The sequence below is a fragment of the Platalea leucorodia genome (genome assembly GCF_965183815.1).
Source record: "Platalea leucorodia genome assembly, chromosome: 5".
NCBI classification, from domain to species: Eukaryota; Metazoa; Chordata; class Aves; order Pelecaniformes; family Threskiornithidae; genus Platalea; species Platalea leucorodia.
The window spans coordinates 76,862,891-76,884,402 of NC_138827.1; the positions used below are offsets into that span (position 1 = coordinate 76,862,891).

Genomic DNA, 21,512 nt, shown 5'->3' on the forward strand with positions numbered 1-21,512 from the left:
ATATAGAGAACATTAAATTCCACACTCCTTTATACTTCCACAGGTTTTGACCCCAAGAGCTATTTAAAGAAAATACATTGCTACAGTACTTAAGGAAAGGTTCTTCTACAGGCTGAAAGATAAGATAAGGTTAAGATAAGAAGCGAAGGACAGAGTTTATTGGTCACTAAGACTCAGGAGTGCAGCTTGCCACACACTGGTACTGGGACCAGTTTTACATAATGTCTACATACATATGTTTACATACATCAGTGATCTGGATTCATCAGTGGACTGTCCAACCAGGTGAACAATAGTAAGCTCTTTTGGGTAGACGGATAACTACACTGATAGGAAGGAACTCAGGACCTTAAAAACCTGAGCAGACAAATGAGGATGGAAGATAAGATGCAGATAACTGCAAGAGCGAAAAAAACCACATTACTTGTACATTTTGCAGAATCAGACTGGTAGTCAGTACAGGAAAAAAATCAGCATCTTCACTGACAACATATAACAGCAGCCAACAGCATTATGCATCCATCAGGCAGGTATAAGAAGAAAGGTAATTAATCTCTTCTTGGTGCTCTGTTGAACCCTGGTGTATCCACACCTTGAGTGCTGAGTGCTGCACGCCGTTTTTGTCCCTGTATCTCCAAAAATATGTAGCAGAGCTAGAGAGGGTTCAGAGAACAGCAGCTGTAAAGACCAAGGGGCCTTACAAGCAGAGACTAAAGTGCCCAGGACTCAGCATAAAGAGAAAGTGGAAGAGGATGCAACTGAGTCTTATATAATCCACAAAGCATTAGATAGGCTGAAGAACTATCATTCACCTAACCCTGCATTACAGTAAGGGATACTTGGTTTAAAACAGAAGTGCTTCACACAACGACAACCTGGAACTTGCTGCCACGGAATGTTGTGGAGGCAGACACAATCAGTAGACTTGAAAGCTATTAGACAAATTTATGGACAACAGATCTGTAAGTGGATACTAAAAGGATGAGGTATCTACAACATCTTTGCAGATCCCTGTTCTCCTATTTTCACTTCAAAAACTCTCCTTTTGCCACTGTGACAAACTATTCCATAGAAACTACATTGGTGTGACCCAGCAGGGCATTTCTAATATTATTATCAGTTAGAGAGAGAATGCAGATGGGGAAAAAAAACACCATTCTCCCCCCATTCTAGAACAGTGACTGGTATCATCAGTCAAAGAGCAGCCTCGATGCTTCCTCCTGAAAAAAAAAAAAAAATCCAAGTCCAGCTTTTTACCTTTTTTTCCTTCAAAGCACACTGCGTAAGTTTTCTGTGCAGCAAAACCTACCCTAGATAAACTAAAGATATCAGATGAAAGAATGACTGACAAAGTGACAAGAGTCAGAATCCTGGCAAGAGAAGAGAGAACACCAAGATCTCCCTAAATATTATACAGTGAACGCAAGTGCTTAAGACAAGGCTTTGCATTTTAATCTGGGCCTGAAAAATAAGAAATTAAGGTTTAAAGTGCTCAGCATCCCAGTTAGGTTTTTGCAGCTTTGACTCAAACTAGCTCATGCTAGTTTACACAAACTCAAAGATCAGGAGGGAATTTTTCTGAAGGACAGTACTTATTTCAGATTTCTGTTCCCCGTTTTTCTTTACTCTTACAGAAAGTGTATTTTTTAAACCACAGAAGAGACCGCAAGAGTACTTTCCACTGAGGCAGAAAAAAAAAAGTTAGAATGTCAAGTAGCAGGCTTAAATCCCACTGGAAGAAAGTTAAGAGATCCCCAGGTAGACAATTTTAATGTCATTTCCTCAAAAAAAAAAAACCACACCAACTATTTGTACAGCAAGCTTGTTTTTCTAAGAAAGGGGTAGTAGATAATACATCAGAAGCATTGCTACTACAGAACATACAACTGAAGAGCAGATTTTAATTTTAAGCTCAGAGGATAAAGTAGCTCCACGCACAATGGTTAAGAAACCTAAACCACAGATTGGAAGTTTAATAAAGCGACTTGTTGATGCTCAAGAGATTCTTAAAATTGGCAAAACTGCACTGACCTGCTGCATGTTATCTAAAGCTTTAGAACATGGTGCAGATTCTCAGTCTGATTCCATTCTCCAAGGGAAGTTTAATGCACAGAGTATATCAAGTTACAGAGAAGACTCACATTAATTTGTCCTTATAATACTTTCAATAAACCTTCCAAGAAGCCACACAGTCTATTTTATTACATATTAGACTACAGTGTACAGAATTTAGTAAACCTGTTAAAGGCAGAACTAATAACCTATTCTATGAAATAAAACAAGTTTTTTGCCTTCTTTGGATTAACTGAACAGTGCAGTTTTTATACACTTAAAAAAATCACCAAATAAGATACTTCAGTTATATAAGTTTTCAACTTACCTTTTTCCTGTGAATTCTGCTTGACCCTTCTTATTGAAGATGAATTTGGAGTCGTTATATCCCCATCCATTCCACTTCAGAAGTTCTTGCCTTAAAGGGAGAAAAATACATAAGTGAGAATGTTAGCATATTGTAAGCCCCAAATTTGCAGTTATATGGCTTTGGAAAAAACTTATCAGATAGCAATTCAAGAAATCAAGTATACATCAAAATTGCATAGCTTAATAGGGCAAAAAGTAATTTTGCAGCCACAACCATTATTCCTTCAGATTGCATCTTAAGACTTGAAAGACAAAATGCTTTATAAAAACAACCAGCTTAAGTCAATGCACACTGTATGGTGATATTCTCAAATTGGCAAGAGCAATGTTTGAAAGACACTTGTTTTTAAATCTATACATAAATACTAACACACAAATAGGTAACAGCTAAATATTTTCAGAATGATAAAGGCATTTAGCATTATTATTCTCTGTCGAGAATAATTTTAAATTGTAGTTAACATCACTACTGTAATCCCACTACATTCTTAATAACATTCACTTGATGAGGCACTCAGACACATTTGGATTGAAAATATATTTTGGAAAGTCAAAAAAAACCCCAAGAACTGCAGGAATAACACAGCAAATACAACCTGAATGTGACCTCAAAGCATGCCGCCAAAAGAAAGGTAATATAAAAGGAAAAAAAACCCAACAAAGCCACAACTGCCAAAAAGCAACCACAAAATTGAAATATCTTAAGCACAACCATACCAAAACAGAGGATCTCTTAATTATGATAAAGTCATCAGAAGTATATCAATGTAAACATATTTAACTCAGATATACAAAGAGTAATTACACATTAATCTAACTTTGCTTTAAAAGTTTGCCATTTATTTACATTAGAAATGAAGCACTAACCTAAAAACTGAATTTTCATTAATAAAAAGGCACCTTAAAGTAGTCAGAAAACAGATTACCTCACTCCACTATATACAGTGAAGATAGCTCTTACTCTTTGACTGTATAATGTAAGAGTAAGATGATGATCAGGGGGTGACCATTTCAAAAACACATTGTGATTCAGAGAAAGCACTGCCTCAAGTCAGTTATAACTCCACCATTACACACAAAATAACTGGGTGATGATTGATTACTAACGGCCTTCATTATAAAGATAATATTAACACAGGCTGCTGACATACTGTCAGTGTTGTCATTAAATAGACTTAGCTTAATCAAAATTCATTTTCTTCAAACTGCCTGTACACAAAGTTTTAATTAATCAAATGGAAAAAACCCATGGACATGTATTTCAATTGTTTGAATCAGACATTTCAACGAGCCTTTAACAAATTTAGCACTTTAAGCAAACTTTATAGAGCAGTTTCAGTACTCAGTAACTATTACAGTTTTGTGAAATAGTCAGCCTGTTCTTCCACATCAAGGAACTGATTTAAAATTTCAGCCAAAACTAAACTGTTTGAGCAGACAGCTGTCCAGATACAGAAGCCTCTGTTTGGCTGCCTCCTCTCTCAATAGACTCAATCTTTACACATGTAGTGTTCACTCAGAAAAGGGCAAGGATACACTCATGTTCAATAGCACAGGAATGCCTTGTACTATTGCACTGACACAAAAGATTGCATAACATGCATTAAGAACACTTTTGTGTAGTCTTGCCTATTTTTACATGTATTCCTATATTCTATATATGTATACTTATAAGTGTTGTCTTATAAATATTGTATATATTTTTAAGAAATTCCACAAAGACACTAAGTCATACACAGTTGAGCCGCTCCCAGCTGCAAACAGGCTCACGCAGAATTGGCCAACTCAAGTGGAATTTATTTTATTTTTTTTAAACTAAGCATTCCCTTCAAATCCTCATCATCGCAGTCCTCCTCAAGGCAAGATTTCTCCCTCTGCTGACTACATGTAGTATGTCTATATACCTGACATCTGTAGTTTGTTAAATCCTGTGAAGTCAGAACACACTTGATATTATTAAGCAAAATTTGGGGAAGGCTCAAGCAGCTTCCCCCCTAATTTAGAGAGCTAAGTCCTTTTGCAAGGCAGTGCCAACATAAGTATGCAAAGTACAAGGCAGAAACTAGCTGCAGAGCTGGAGACAATCAGACAGACCAAGGCACAAGAGACCAGGCTCTAAAGGAACTGGTGACATGCGACACACTGATAAAGTACAGCTTTGAAACTATCATTAGTCATGATGTCAGTACAGATAGATACTTCCCATAAAATCTAGGTGAGATACTATTAAGGCACTGAACGAAAACCCAGATATGAGGTCTTTCTGCTAAGCAGACTGCATTCCCAGTTGTTTGCCTTTTCTAAAGGCCTACTTTCCTAGGCCTTTAAGGAGTGTTAAACTCTGGTGCTTTCATCAGGCTTTAAAATACAAAACAGAGGCTAAGAGTTTTAACTTTTTAGAAGTTTATTTTCAAGTTGAACTATTCCTGAACAAAATAAGTACAAAGGCTTACTCTGCCAGACAACATAGCTCTTGTTATTGGTGTAACGGATACAATTAAATTAAAATCTAATATAAGAGTTTGCATGTTTGTACAAGAACAGCTGGTTCTAAGACCTCTCAGCTACTTCATAACACAAAGTCAGGAGATTCCCCCTACCACCCCCACATAATGGGCAGTATTATATCTTGTGACAGGTAAACACCACAACAAAAAGTTAAGCATTTGATTTTTATATTCAAAACTATACTGAGCAAGGTTTTTGTTTGGAGATAGGAAGGGCTGTTTTTTGTAACAAGTCATCTTACATTTATTCTTTCTTTTGTTCCACCATACCAGAGTACTGCCAGTTTAAGAACTGCTGTTTGATTTACTTATTGTAGTTCCTAGCACATCATGCCTACACACTAAGAACAAGTTAGAGGAAATAGTGCATGTGGCTCCCTAAAACAGAAGCCTAAAAAGACCAGATTTTAAGAGAAAGACTGATTAGTCAGCTCTGATTTCTAATTGACATGGCCTGCAGTGAAGACCAAGCTGATCATCTCACATACCATTTGAAAGGTATGCTCTTCATGAACAAGAGCTGGTGAACCTCAAGGCTCCAGAGAATTGTCTTCAGCACAGAGGAAAGCAGGAGATATCCAGAGTAGAGCCACAAGCCTCCGTGACTACTGAGGCAATGGCAATGTCATACGGATATAATTCAAAGACTGCAGCAGAACTTTTTGGAAGAGCATTACATATTAGTTGACATTATTCAGAAGTCACTAGCAGGTCTGCAAGATAGAGGCCAGGGCAGCATGCTGTGCTGTTCTTCCCCAGGTCTGCCTCCCTACCCCAGCTCCCTCATGTAAGGGAAATACACTATAACATACACCTGCTCTGCATTTCCTTATCTTTCCAGCTTACATTTGGAAATTAAAACTGTAATTTGACAGCATAGTAAGAAACAGAGGGCAAACAAGGAAAAAAGGCTTTTTCTGATCACAAGTGTTGTAACAGCATTCCTCCTCCTTCTTCATTTTCATACTGCCCTTTTGCAGCATTATTTATACAGTCAAAAAGCTTTTCCCACCCCAGCTCCACTGCAGAACTCCCACTGCCCTCCATAATGCCCTGGTGTAGCAATTAGAGCTGCCTGCCAGATTATCATCATGCATCATGTTCATCTTGGCTCTCAAAAATAATCCAAGCTGTGATGAGCAATCGATGTAGCCTTCTACATTTCCCAAGGTTTTCACTCCCAAAATCTCATATTCCAGAAGAGTATAAAGGGCAGAAAGAATTGCTCAGCATCTGCAGACCTAAGCACACATTATAAGCTCCCTCCATGTATGAGTACCCAATGTATCCAATACTGGCTCTGAGACCAAGGGACTCAAGCTACATATCGATCTGCAACTAATAGGTACCACCATTATACCTACACAGACTTTTACAAATTATGTCTCCTCTAACACTTCAATATTTTGTACCACCTGAAACAAAATTTCCCTTGCAGTAACAGTTTCTATCCTCATTCTTCAAAAATTCAAGAATTTGATTGCTAAATGGTAAAACAACAAAAAACTGAATACCCTGTATAATATCTGAATAATATCTGAACATCTCAAAACATGTTAAAAAGCATCACGCCCCAGCCTGAAAAAAGAAAGATGCTCCGTTTGGCTTAGTCAACTGCATGTTAATGCTACACATGTTCTATGTGTAGCAAAACATAATTTACATACCCTTCTATTTTTCTTCCCAGCTCCCTTTCCAAGAATATATATATAGTAAAGACAGACTCATCACTATTTGATATTATTCTTGCTTTAAACTCCATGTTACTCAGCTCTGTATTGTACCAGAACTGTCTCATTTAAAGACACCTTTCCTATTCAGTACATTGGCTTCAACAAAATATCAAGCTCATTAACCCTACTTTCATCTTCAACAGAAATACAGAATATTTTAATCCGAAACAGTAGGAAGTGACCAGTTCTTTCTTGCCTTCTAACTTAAAAGCCAGAAAGTCAGTACTGAAATGTATGAAGTACTATAAAGCAAAGCTCACTTAACTTTAAATGTATGTTGTGTGTGTATATACACACACACAAAATTATATTGCCCGAAAGGGAAAAAAAAACAAAGAAAACAATTTACCATGAAAACAGTAACAATATGAGCTGAAAACAGTGTGACTAGGTTAAGTGTATTTAAATATTTTACTTTCATTACAGTGCCCAACACTGAAATACTAGATTGACTCGATGCAATAAGGATTTTCACAGCAAAATATTTGTTCAACAAGTCAAGCGTTTTCTGCATTCTTCTGGAAAACTGGCTACAGAATAATCAAGGAGACACTGTGTAGGACACTGTTCAGGTCACAGTATAAGGCACTATATTAAGCCCCCAAACGACCATTATGGTGCCTACAAACTGGGCAGAAACTCAGGAGGTGGCAGCATGCCCAGTCTCGGGGGGCAGGAGAGTGGTCCCTGCTCCCAAGGCATCCCATCACTCAGCTGGGCAGGCAGAAGCCTCCGGACTTATGCTATTTCAATAAAACTGTACCTGTCAGCACTCTCCAAATCTCATGTTTTAGAGAGGCACGGTGACTGGCTGAAAGAGTTCTCGTCTCTCCCTAGGAAACTGAAGAACAAGCACAGGGTCTCCCACAGGTATCCAAGCTCAGCATCCAAAGTTCAACCCATGTGGAAATTATACTATGGATATCATCTTTCAGTAGTTTCAAATTCATATCACAAGTGCATATCAGACATCTGCGTACCCAATACATACAGCTGCCAGTCAAGAAGAGTTTTATACTGCAAAAGAAAAGTATCACCAACAGTTATGGAGCCTTTTGTTTTCCAAGGTCTAAAGCACATTGATGATATAACACCAGAAAAGTGGAAAAAGCTTTTTCCACTTATGATGAAGTCATGAGATTGTTCAATGAAACATCAGAACCAAGATAAAGTAATGAATGAACTCCAAACATTAGCATCATGTGATTTAACAAAGAATGAAATTGCCTTATTACACAGACATACCATCTAAGCACATAAATACCAACAAAACTTCCTCCTTCTCCAAAATAATCTGAGGATCTGGTACATTATACACAACACTTAAACAAACAGGCTAATTTACTCAAAGGACGAGTGACAGTTTCATATATTTTCTTCAGAGAAGCAGGATGAAAGTGCAGTTCAACCCAGCTGAACCAATGTGACTCAGGTGGAGCAAAGCCAAGATGCTCACATCAGCTTCCTCACAATAACCATCAGCATTTTCAATTCAATCACCAGCTGATGCTCAGCATTAAAACAACATATACAGAAAATACTCACAGACATTCTTCTTCCATGACCCAAGAACCAGCACACTCTTGGAAATGAGTTTAAAGTGGCAGTTTTAAGGGCTACCACATGTGCTAAAGCACCAGTATTTGCCTAATGTAACAATGTAAAAAGTCTTGCAGGTTGTAGAGTTCTTGCAAGACTCAGCACATGGGTGCAGTAAGACTGAGGTAGTATTATGGTGCTAAGTAGTTACAACAACAAGACATTACCCAGACAGTAACTCCTCAAAGCTCACCTCAGCTGGATTTTTGGTTACCAACTCAGACCACCAGCTGGAAATTCAGAACCCTTTCCACAGGTGATACCAGAAGGTCACTCTCCCTCTCCTCTGGAGTAGTCTCTCTGGGTTATATAGTCACACTTCTCACCTGAGTAAGCAAGCCACTCCACAGTGGTTTTGGAGCCAGTAGTAAATTAGTATCAGGTGCCTGGAAATTAGGAAAGGGAACATAGACAAGGAATCCCTTCCAGAAGTGCTTTGTGAAAGCATCATTTATCTGGAGAAGAATGCCATGCTGCAGGCAGGGAGTATCTACTGTGTTTGTCATTCTTATACTTCTTTCCTCTTGGACAATCTTCCCTGCAGCAAACCAAATGTAAATCGCTCTCTAGTCTGAAGTCACACAACATCTGTTTTATAACCTTAGACACATTCAGGTTCTGTAGCCCACACTTTCGGCTAAACCCCTGCAGCTGCACATACACCTGATTCAGTTGCTATTCTGTTTGCTGAATATCTGATAGGGCAACACAAACCTGCATTTAAATTTGCAGTTTACATCTACAGTAAGTGGCTCATGCAGACATAAGATTTTAGGCATAAAAGAAGACTTCAAGGGTTTAGGTACTCCAAAGCACAGTGTGGGTTTTTTTTTTTTTTAAAAAACTGTTCTGATAAAACAAATGTTAACTCACCTTAAACATGTTCCTAGCCTTGACTATTTCATTACTCTTCATTTGACCACACTGTAATAAACAAAGTCCCAAGGAATAAGGAAACTGGTGTTTCTCTAGTGTCCTTTCATAGAAAGCTTAAGTCAATTAGGGTAAATTAAAGATTCAGTAAAGCCAAGACATTATATCTATCCTTCTCAGTATACACTTAGCCAAATGATGATTCTTATGCAACAGAATATTTACTAGAAGCTATCTCTATTCCACCTACTACTTCAGCTGACACCAGTTTCATTTTAACCTGGAGAAAAGGAGGCTCAGGGGAGACCATATCACATTCCACAACTGCCTGAAAGGAGGTTGTAGTGAGATGGGGGTCATCTCTTCTCCCAAGTAACAAGTGATAGGAGAAGAGGAAATGGCCTCAAGTTGCACCAGGTGGGGGTTTAGACTGGGTATTAGGAAAAACTTCTTCACTGAAAGGGTAGTCGGGCACTGGAACAGGCTGCCCAGGGAAGTGGTTGAGTCCCCATCCCCAGAGGTATTTAAAAGACGGGTAGACGTGGTGCTTAAGGACATGGTTTAGTAGTGGACTTGGCAGTGATAGGTTAACGGTTGGACTTCATGATCTGAAAGGTCTTTTCTAACCTAAACAATTCTATGATTTATGATTTTTATCTTTGAAGAGACTGCTCTACTACAAAAATGCATGCACACGGCTACTTCCAGGCAGTAAATGAACACGCACTTAAAGATGTTTTCAAACACTAGAGATCAGTCCTTTGAGGAGTATTTTTTGAAAGCTTGCAAAACCAGGGAATCTGCTTCACTATCTAAAAAAACAAGTTAATGAAGGAATCAATTGTCTGCTGTTTATTTGCTCAAGCAAAATAAGCTCAGTTCCTGGACAACACTGTTTTACCTATTGCATAGAGAATTTTTGTCATGCTCTGTAGCAAATACATCAGGTAACTGCTGAAGAAAACTTTTTGGCCTGTATCATCAATGCTGAAGACTTGCACACAACAGCCCAATTTTGGATATAACAAGACTACAGAGGCATTATGCTTGTCCATCACATTCAGCCTACAATTGATTTTTAATACTTTGCATTATTCATTCTCTCTGAAGAGGTACAGTAATATTTCAGGAAAGTCTAGTTGGCTGCAACCTGTTACACTACAGATGTCCTTACTTTACTCCAGCTCAAAGTAGCTTCTAGGAAGTCCAAGTAATTAGTCTATTCAATTAACAGACCATTCTATTCAGTTTAAACACATAAAGTTTAAACAAATAGCTATATATATACACATTCATTTTCTTGTACATAACAGGTTAGATCAGCCCTCCAAGTCATGGGGGTTGGGCAGGAGGCCAATTACCTCCTCCCAGAAAAAAAAAAAGTTGCAGAAGCAACGAGCATCAGAAATGGCGGGGATGGAGAAAATCGGTAACGAAGTGAGGAGGAGGAGATGGAGCTGGATCGGTCATGTCCTGAGAGGGAAACCGACGGAAGACTGCGCTGTGGCCCTTGACTCCAGAGCACGCAGCCGTGGACCGATCGAAGTGGAAGAACGATGTTCATGCCTTGTGTGCCTCCTGGCACTGAGAGAATTCAGATTCAGAGACAGGTTAGATCTCAGTAGATATCAAGAAGTCAATCTACAAATTTCTTTCAGTTTTTGCTATAAATTGCTACTTGCTTTCATATAATAATCCGTACTGTACTTTATATATTAAACATACTTTACACTTCTGTCTTGTATCTAGGGGTTTTTTTAAATAGCATTTAACCAGTGAATATATCCAGTTTGGTTTACCTGGTATCAAATGATCTAACAATACATATATTACATTACTTGAATTCTTACAGGTCATTTGCCTGACATTCAACTACTTGGAGCCTGATGACAGACAGGAATTGCTGTTGCGTATGAAGTCACATTTGCCTTCAGATGACATTTTCTTTTATCAGGCTAATGTTTCCAGATGAGAATCTTCTCACTTTATCTGCTCTTCTATTTCAAGCATTAACCTTGACTAGCAATTAACTGCTTTGTTGCAATCACAGAGCTTCCTGTGAACTGCCACACCTTCCTCATTGCAACAGGCTCTTACTTTTCTGATTTGTTAAGACCTTCTAGCAGCACAATCTCTTTCCTTCTTTGCCCTAAGTTCCCACCACCTTAAGCTTAGAAGTCAGCTATATGAGGATTTGGTTTAGTGACAAGTGTTGCTTAAACACTGTTGTCTAAAGAGTTAAATGTTTATAATAAAATAAAGATTGCTCTGAGTATTGGTGGTAAGATATGAAGCCTTTGAAGTTACTTGTTAAATTCAAATAGTATCAACTCTTTTTAAGAGAGTTAATTCATGTTGCTGCTTGATATAGTCATAATCATTACCAGCAACTACAGCAAGAATTACAAGTGTCTATATAAAGGTATGGTGATATTAACACATTACCCTGAGCAACCTGGGCATGAACTTCATACAGAGCAGGCAGCTGGCTATACAGTCATCCTTTAGTTTACTCTGGATAGCAGTATGCCCGTAATAATTAAGAGAGATCCACAAGCCTCTCCATCCCATAGGGAAGAAGCTTCTCCATGAAGAGACAGGAAAATCAGGAAATTCTGCCCTGCTTTCTCTTGCTCCAGGACAGAAAAATTTTAAGCCTATGAGCTACTGAGTCAACATTTAGTTACACTCAATAAAGGTCCTTTTAACAAAGACCAAATTGTTTAGAGTTTGATTTGAATAAGTTACAATACAAGCAAGATTAACATCAGTGTACGCTCCACCTCTGAGGCACTCTTACTTTCTAGCATACATAACAGCTACTCTGGTACAACTGCGTTCTAGGGAATTGTAGCACCTTACTGTTTTCATAGAATCATTTAGGTTGGAAAAGACCTTTGAGATCATCAAGTCCAACTGTAAACCTAACACTGCCAAGTCCACCACTAAACCATGTCCCTAAGCACCACATCTACACATCTTCTAAATACCTCCAGGGCTGGGGACTCAACCACTTCCCTGGGCAGCCTGTTCCAACACTTGATAGCCCTTTCAGTGAAGAAATTTTTCCTAATATCAAATCTAAACCTCCCCTGGCACAACTTGAGGCCATTTCCTCTTCTCCTATCACTTGTTACTTGGGAGAAGAGACGACCCCCATCTCACTACAACCTCCTTTCAGGTAGTTGTGGAATGTGATATGGTCTCCCCTGAGCCTCCTCTTCTCCAGGCTAAACAACCCCAGTTCCCTCAGCCGCTCCTCACAGGACTTGTGCTATAGACCCTTCACCACCTTCATTGTTCTTCGGACACGCAGTGTCCAAAGCAGTACAAGTTGAACACTTCATGTACTTAATCTTCAAAATAACTGTACGTAAGTTTTTAACTCAAGTCTCACCAGCAAAGGGAACTTACTGATAACCAGTCAACAAAATTCAACAGCATAACATAAAAGTTCAGAAAAAGTAATTTCAAGGAAGAGGTTTTTTCCAACTCTATTTTTTTTTTTGGTAAGTTTTTCAACATGCCCATCATCCTGCTAAGGCTTCAACACACATTGTATAACTATGATCCCCATCTTCCTTCATCTGAATTAAAATAGGAAATTCAAGCCAGGAATGCCACCAAGAAATAACATCTCTCCCCTCTTACAGTACCTGAGATCTCCCTCAAGAGGATACTCATCTAAGAATAGATTTACTTGTCTTTGTTGAGGAATTTTCCCATCTCAATAACCCTCATTTTAAAAAGTAGGAAGCATACTGCAATCTTTAAACACATCAATTTGCAAACACATTGTTTAGCTTCAGAAGCGTTTTTATTTCGAAACAGGGACAGTTAGATGAGCACCCACAGACTCTCGGTCAATTCCACATACTCTCCTTCCTCCCCTCACTGATGATAAAAAATGTCTGGGTAAGATCCTTAACAGTTTGGTCTTTGAACTATGTGCTGGTTTTGGCTGGGATAGAGTTAATTTTCTTCATAGTAGCCGGTATGCGGCTATGTTTTGGATTTGTGCTGGAAACAGTGTTGATAATAAAGGGATGTTTCAGTTACTGCTGAGTAGTGCTTACACAGAGTCAAGGCCTTTTCTGCTTCTCACAGCACCCCACCAGCGAGGAGGCTGGGGGTGCCCAAGAAGCTGGGAGGGGACGCAGCTGGGACAGCTGACCCCAGCTGACCAAAGGGATATCCCATACCATATGGCATCATGCTCAGCATGTAAAGCTGGGGGAAGAAGAAGGAAGGAGGGGACATTTGGAGTGATGGCGTTTTGTCTTCCCAAATAACCATTACTCATGATGGAGCCTTGCTTTCAATACCTGCCTGCCAATGGGAAGTAGCGAATTAATTCCTTGCTTTACTTGCGTGCACAGCTTTTGCTTTACCTATTAAACTGTCTTTATCTCAAGCCGTGAGTTTTCTCACTTTTACTCTTCTGATTCTGATCCCACCAGGGGGGAGTGAGTGAGTGGCTGTGTGGTGCTTAGTCACCAGCTGGGGTTAAGCCACAAACTATCAAGAAGAAAGCCATGTTTCTGCAGGTCACTGTCTAGTGACTATTGGATAAGCAGCCAGAGAAAAATTTCTGTGATAGAGACATTCACCTAAAGTACTACAAAGGTTTTTTTTCATCATAGGAAGTCATCTACTTTGCAGAATAAATGCAACATGAGGAGAGTGCACCCAAATCTGGTACAATAGTGTCTGTAGCTTTAACACCATTTCAAACACTACAGGAAGGATGCAACAGGCATAACAAAAATTTTGCTTAAGGTACTTTTGGCTGCAGCTTTCCTAGGAAAAATTAAAGTAATAGTTCAAAAGAGGCAGAAAAGCTGAATCATCATACAGAAGACTGCAAGAAAAAAGCATCTGGGTTTGCATTGTCCTAATATTGCTGATAAAAGCCATACAGTATCACTGTACCCATCTATAGGTCACTTATTTTTACCAGCTTTTTCAATCAACCTTCTAGGTCTCACAGATAGATCAACCAGCTCCAGATTAGCTGGAAATCACTAGAACAGGACTCAGGTGTTCATCACTTGTCACCTCCAAATCAGTATAGGCAACAATTGTCTTTCTCCCCCATCACTCACTTCAAAACCTGGGTATTATCCTCAAATACAAACTCTACCTAGATTCTCATATCCAAACTATATTTATGTATCAGAATTTTCACATGCAACATCTCAAACATGTTTCAACCACATCTCAGATGTTCAGAGGGAACCTTAAGACAGAGATGCAGCTCCCTTGAAGGTTCTTTTGTTTCCGTACATACAAAAAGGCTGGGCTCTAGCTACATCAAGACATTTGTACCTATGGTGTGGACCAAGCATTCCAGCAGCTCCCTTCTACTCTGACAGCAAAGTATCTGGCAGTTGTATCACTTTGATCATAAGCTCCTTGAAGCAACATAATTTTTATTCTTAATCCAGAACAAGTTATTTAGAGTAAAAATAGCAATCCATTATTATCCCATAGCAAATCCTAATATGGGAGAGCACTGCCAACAACTTGTAAAAGTACAGATGTTAAGTTCACTATGCCTGCGTTTCCACAGAGAAAGAAGCTATCCTTCGGGTCACACGCATCTTCACAAAAGCCTGTTTCTCCTGCTCTTCAAGGATGCATTAACTGGCTGTAGAAATTACACAATAATCTGTTTAAGATAAATCCCTGAAAACTAGCTATACTGATTTTTTTCAGAAACAGTGACTTCTTCCTAAATTCAAACCAAAGAAAAACTCAATATGGAAGGCAACAATTTTTGAATGACCCATTTCTCCCAGCAAGCAGTACTGTTTGACACACCTCCTGCAAGAGCATCAAATCCCCCTCAGTGAGAACAAAAGGCTTTCAAAGTTCATAGAATCATTAAGATTGGAAAAGACCCTTAAGATCATTTGAGTCCAACCGTTAACCTAGCACTGCCACGTCCACCATTAAAACATGTCCTCAAGCACCATGTCTACCCGTCTTTTAAATATCTCCAGCGATGGAGACTCAACCACTTCCCTGGGCAGCCTGTTCCAATGCCTGACTGCCCTTTCAGTGAAGAAAGTTGTTAACATTTCAAATTTGTTAACGTTTGACTACATGCCCATGATATCCCAGTCCTCCCAAAGCAGGCAAGCTCAGCTTGTGGCCCTGGGCCACAAATAGCCTGTTAGAATAATTCAGACTGTGCCTTGCTCTCTTCTTGAAAGAAGTTGAGAACAAACCATGAGATGAATGGATTTTTCTCAAAGGAGCAACAACTCTCTTAACCACTTACTTGCCCTATCTGCCTCTTTACCACCTCCATACACTAACGTACCAGTCCCTGTACACAGCTCGATAGAAAACAGTAGGTTGTTAATAACCTAAATCTTAAAATGATCTTACAGGATAGCAAGCCAACACACATATAGAAAATCCACATCTGAGAAAGGGGAAAACACAAAACAAATACAAGTCCGCCCCAGCAGAAAGGTGGGCTTCATGATAAGTTACATGAAACTATATCATGGTATTATAATTGTAGCACTTAAAAGAATCTACTAGAAAAATAAATCCAAGAGCCAGTGAAACAATTTTGAACTAGACAATTTGACTATTTGTCTTCCCTTGGGCTCACGTGAGCTGAGATTCTTCACTACTAAATACTGTAAGAAAAGCGTAGTTAACTATTCATTTCTAAGAAACTTGAGCTAGATCCTAATATACGAGTGCATTTTTGGCAGCATTCACATAAGGTGAAGGTTTCACATGCCTGTGAACAGAGGAGGACTGAAAGCCCATACAAAACCTTGCTTTTCACACGTGCTGCATTCTTCATTAAAGCAGCCTCAAAGTATTTGCAAATGTTGAACCCCTGCTCCAGTTACTACAGTGACTGTGAATGACTTTCCATTTTAATACAATTCCACTTACTACAGAAACAAGTAAGAGGCTGCAGACCACCTTCCTTCGGTTTCGTCCAGTCCCTAGAGCGGGGAATCGCTTCAGCACTTTACCCGCGTTTGGGCTTAGCCGCCTCCGCCTCCTCCCCGCCGCCGCCTTCCTTCCCGCCACCTCCCAGCGCTGCTACCCCGCAGCTCCCCGCCCAGCCCACGCGGGGCCTCCCCCGGCCCCCTCAGCCCACGCCCGTGCCCAGCGGGAGCGGGACCGCTCTCGGCGGCACACGCTGGCCTGGCCCCGACCCGCACCGGCAGCCGGCCGCTGCGGGTGCCCGCCCGGCCCAGCAGGGACTCCCCGGCACGGCCCGGGGCCCGCTGCCCCGCGGGGACCCCCGCCCGCACCCACCGCTTCTTCGGGATGGAGCCGGAGGCCGGCCCGGCGGAGCCCCCCTGCGCCTTGCAGGGGCTCGGGGAGAGCGCTTCCCGCTCCGGAGCCCGCGGCGAGCCCCGCAGGTGCCCGGAGATGATGCGCAGCCGCCGCCGGGCGGAGGACGGGGAGCCGCCGCCTCTTCCCGCTGCCTCCTCCGCCTTGGCCGCCATCGCACTTCCGTGTTGTGCCGCCGATCACCGCCGGGTGAGAGGTCGGCCCAGCGGAAGGCGCCTCCCGGCGCTCCCCTCATATGGGCCGTCCCGGCATGCACCGCCGCCCGCGCGCCTCACGCCACGCCACGCCACGCCACGCCACGCCCCGCCCCGCCCGGGGGGAGCGGTTGCGCGCGCGGCCCGGTGAGGCGCGGGCCTGCCGCCCCCCCGCGGGAGCTGAGCTGAGGCGGGGCGGGCGGCGGCTCGGCCTCCCCTCCCCTTCCTCAGGCGGCGATGGAGGGCGCGCGTATTGGTAGCGCTTCGAAGCCGAGGCCTGCTTCCGTAAGCAGTCGCGCAGCCCGCCAGAATAGCTGCCTGCCTCAGCAGTTCAGGGCTTACGTGACGAAACAAGGGAGAAAAAAGGTTTTACTGGAGATTTCTCACGTCTTGTGCCATAATTATCGCCCTTTTAGATCTCTAAACGGATTTGAGAGAACATGAAGGTGCTTGTTCTTTAAAGAGGAGGATCGCCTGAGTGAATGATGAAATGTTAATTAATGGCGATAACAGACGTGGTTTACCTAAGACGTAGGTTGGTGAGGTGACAAATAATCCCAGATTTTATCATTATAGTTGACAGGGACACAAAGCCCTGGTGAGTGCAGAGGTGCTGAGCCAGGTGCCTCTGTCCGTGTCATTTGGCTGTTCTTCCCACGCCGTACGTTGCCGAAAGGCTCCAGCTCCAGGCTCCCGATGGTCTGCTCCCCCGCCGTAAACCCACACCGCAGAACGAACCCTTCGGTAGCCAGGACAGCCATCGCTGCGTACAGAACTGTCAGTCCTGACCATGTTTGAGCCCTGTGGGAACAGCTGGGATTCACCCTGTAGCATCACTTTGAAGAGGGAGAAGAACTGGGATTTAAGGACAGCTACAGATGTGATGCCAACCCCTGGTGCTGTCTGCTACTAGGAATTTACTATCGTGCACCAGAGTGCTTTGGTCAGCTTTGAATTTCCGCTCAGGAGGAGATGTGGAAACTGGAAAGATTTTAAAGGAGAACAGGGGAGAAGAGGGTTTTTTTCATCAGAGAGTGAAAAAAGGCTGAACAAGCTGTGTCCAGACTGCTGTGAAGTGAAAGGGAGCAATCAATCTGCCCTCCATGTCCCGGCTATGTTGGTGAGAGGTAACGAGCTCAAACTGCAAGATACGACTTCAGTATTAGCACTAGACTACTTTCTAATGGCAGTGAAAATGAAAAACTGCTGTAGTCTGCCTAAGTAGAGAACGAAGTCACCTTCATTAGACAGCATTAAGAACAGACAACATACCTCTATCAGAGATGGTATCGCTATAAGCAGTTCTGCTCAGGTCAAGGTGATGGGCTAGATGACCTGATCAGATTAGTTCCAACTTTTTCCCTCTGATGTGAAATACCTCATACTGTTGAAGCCTATTCAGTTGTCACACAGGACCTACTGTCCTGATCAGCTTTTGCAGTTGGATGGCACTGACCAGCTTTTTGGAAGTCTTGAAGTGGAATGCTAATATCTATGCGATTACTAATACTTCCGTAAGGACATTTTGCCTATCATTGTTGATTTAGTTGTTCATTCCTTCCTCATACACCCCTATGCTTGTTATGTCATGTATATGAAATATAATCACATGAAAATTCATAGAACTCTTATGTTACCCTCTTTTGAATCTTTTTCAGGGACCTGTTTCTCTGATGATGCTTCAACATGATACCTTTCCATTAGCTAAGCAACTAGCAGAAAGTTCTCCAGGGAGCAGCATTTAGCCGCAAGTTCTCCAGGGAGCAGTACGTAGTGCACAAGCAGTGAGACTTTGATTCAGTTCCCTACTTCACATGCAATATTGGTGCCTCTTTGAGTCATAGCTCCCCATATATAAACCAGGGATAACAGTATCTCCCTAGAGAGACTGATTTGAAGATAAATACGCTAAGGACTGTGTGACAGTATAGGATCAACCCCTATAAGACCTACTGATGAAAAGCAGTACCTAAAAGCCACACAGGTATTATTACTATTTGTTTTGCTTTTATTCTCACCGTTGTTAATTGATTTTATGCCCTTTGTGTACTGTGACTAGAAAATAGTCTGTAATTTTCCTGGGGCAGGAATTGCACTAGTTGCAGTGGGGTCTCAGCTTTAGGTTAGGCTTCTGGTATTACTGCAACATAAACAGCTGTTCCGGCAGTTTGATAGTTTGGTTATGGAGTTAAATTTCCCCCCTGTGAATAATTTGTATACTACTTTCTGGATTAACTCATGCATATCCACATTTAACTGTCTGCTGCTGTGGAGGCAGTCTGTAGGGAACAAACACGGGTCTCCCGACTGAGTTTCCATTCGCATTGTGTACTGAAGTTGTGGATATAGCTGGGGGGACTTTAAGTCACAGTTATCTAAATCTTTCCACATTGCTGAATGCTGGCAAAGAGCTACTAGATTCATTGTAGAAGGCTTCAGATTTTTCTAGAATGTTTCTTTGTATCACAGTCACTTGTAAGTAACAATAATGAGCCCATTGCTCATTTGTTTGATCCTAATCATAGAGGTCCCCAGTAAAAAATTGAATTCAGCTAGTATCTGATAAGCAGTATTTATCACAACCTCAGAACTTAATTCTCCAAAAAGTTCCCAATTAATTTTCAAGTGTGTGTCTGGCTGGAGATTTAACTGCAGGTGGTAGAGACATGGTGGTATGGTTTGGAAACCAGTGAGAGCCCTTGTCTTACACAGAGCAAAAGTATAGCTAAGCAACACCTCGGTTTTGTGCAAGAGGGGTCTTTGCTTACAGTAGGAATGCTGAATTCCTGCCAGTGCTCTGCATGCAATCCTCAGGTGCCTTGGAAGGATGGCAGTCTTAAAAAGAAGCAGTGACATAATGTACGGGCAAATCATGAGGCTGCTGTTTCTTGTCATTTGCTTGAAGTGAGCCACTGGCATATTTTCAAAAAATGTGTCTAATTGATTCATATAAAGTCTATCTGGTAAGTAGAAGTGCTGAAAAGAAAACTTAGGAAACACAACAGTTTTGAAAGTAATATGGTTGTGACACCAAAGACAACTGATTTCAGTGAAAATACCAGCAGATCTACAATGTGGTAGTTTGAAGTATGCTAATCGTTGCCGAGCCAAAGCATTCGCCATTCCATGAGCTGTCCTTCCCACATACCTGAGTGCATCTGCAAGCATGAGTGAGATGCTAGCTCAACGTGACACTCTTTATGTCATCAAAGACCTGCATTTCCAGAATTCTGCACGTTGGCATCTTCAAGAAACGTAGTTTTAGAGGGAGTTTACAATGTAATACAAAATAAAGTAGCCAAAATACTTTAAACTTTCAGAGAGGTCTTCATAACAAGGTGTCTCAGAGCTCTATTACACAGTAGACCCATGGGAGAGCACAGAGGGAACACACTGCTCAGGACAAACACTACACTCTTGGGTAACCCATACACAGGCTGTGAAAAGAAAAGATTCTTCTGATAAATTTTGTTGCCTCGAATGAAGGTCTTCAACAGATTGTTGAAAATCACCTTATGTAGCATGGGAGCCCTTGAGATGTACATATCACATGTGGAAAATTAATCGATGGGATACACATCCAGCCTTAGCAGCTTCAGCAACTTACAAGTTGCTGAAATAGCAACTGTATGCACATCTAGAAGAGAAGGTAGAGTACTATATTCAACTTAAACTGTAAAAAGAATTTTGAAAAATTTCAAAGGAGTTTTATTGAAACCTGAGAAAGTTCCTGGACCCGGCTGAAACCAGCAGGAATTGCCAGTGCTGTAGTACACACCTGTGCTGTTCCTTTACTGACTAAATAGCAGAAAAAGGTTGTGGGCTCTTTTATTTATTTTTCACTTTTAAAGTAGCACAGCTTCACCTCACTGCTTCTGAGGGCAACAGAAGAACATTATCGTAATAGTAGCCAATGAGAAAATGAACGTAAAGAATCCTTTGCTTTCTAGAAGACGGGAAATCAGAAACTAATTTTTTAAAGAGTCTTCATTTCATGACACCATGTGCAAGGTAAACACCTACTTGAATAAGATGTGTTTTAGATGTTCTTGCTTTCTCCAGTTCAACTACTATTCAGATGTGATTGACACTAATATATTAGAACACCTTTTTGTTCTATACCCCTGTACAAAAAGCCACCACCTAAATAAGAGGTGGGGTTTTGGCTGCCCTAGGTACAGGATGGGTGTGGGACATCCACAGCTGAATCATGGGCTCAGAAGAAGCTGATGGGGCAATAAAAGGGGGAAAAGGGCATAAGCCCTTGAGATTACCTCTGGATTAGTAATTTTTTCACCAGAGAAAAAAAAGAAGAAATCTTACACCCATTCATGAACATGTCATTCAACACCAAGTAATTTGTGCTCTGGGAGGAGTTTTGTTGATATTTGAATGGGCCAAGAAGTTTTCCTGAAAGGAGCCAATTTGTCTAAGACCTACCTGGGCTTTGTGCCATTTTTATAGAGACCCTGGGGGAAAGGCACCACATCCATCCGTCCACTGCCAGCTTGTGGCAATATGAGGCTCAGCTTGCAGGCCTCAGTGCCACAGAACGAGAAAGGCCCAGGTCTCGGAGCTTACAGCTAGGGAGAAACCTGCAGGACATCAAACCATTGGCAAGGATCAGCGTGGATTTGGAAAGGTTACACAAGGGTAGGAGGAACTGAAACTAGGAAAAAGGTGATAAAAGCCTGCAGAGTGTGGGCCATGAATTAAACCTCCCATCTAGGGATCTCCAACTAGAAGCTGACCTTTTTTATATGGAAAAGGTTAGTGGGCAGCATGTTCTCTCTTTAAACATAAAAAAATAAGACTTTTTTGTACATGGTGATCAACTCTCTCCTGGTAAA

General features: G+C 41.3%; 1 protein-coding gene across 3 annotated transcripts in view; it reads right to left on the bottom strand.

Moving 5' to 3' along the window:
* Window positions 1–16,704, bottom strand: part of AGPS (alkylglycerone phosphate synthase) — a 64,579-nt gene extending 47,875 nt beyond the window's left edge. For 2 of the 3 annotated variants that reach the window (XM_082314006.1, XM_082314007.1), the window contains exons 1-2: window positions 16,430–16,704; window positions 2,381–2,470 (exon numbers count right to left, since the gene is read on the bottom strand). In XM_082314006.1, the coding sequence (XP_082170132.1) occupies window positions 2,381–2,470; window positions 16,430–16,623 (284 nt within the window). In that variant the 5' untranslated portion in view covers window positions 16,624–16,704. Of the gene's footprint in view, window positions 1–424; window positions 1,118–2,380; window positions 2,471–16,429 lie in introns of those variants that run through there. The other variant, XM_082314008.1, reaches the window with a different exon arrangement.
* Window positions 16,705–21,512: the final 4,808 nt, after the last annotated feature.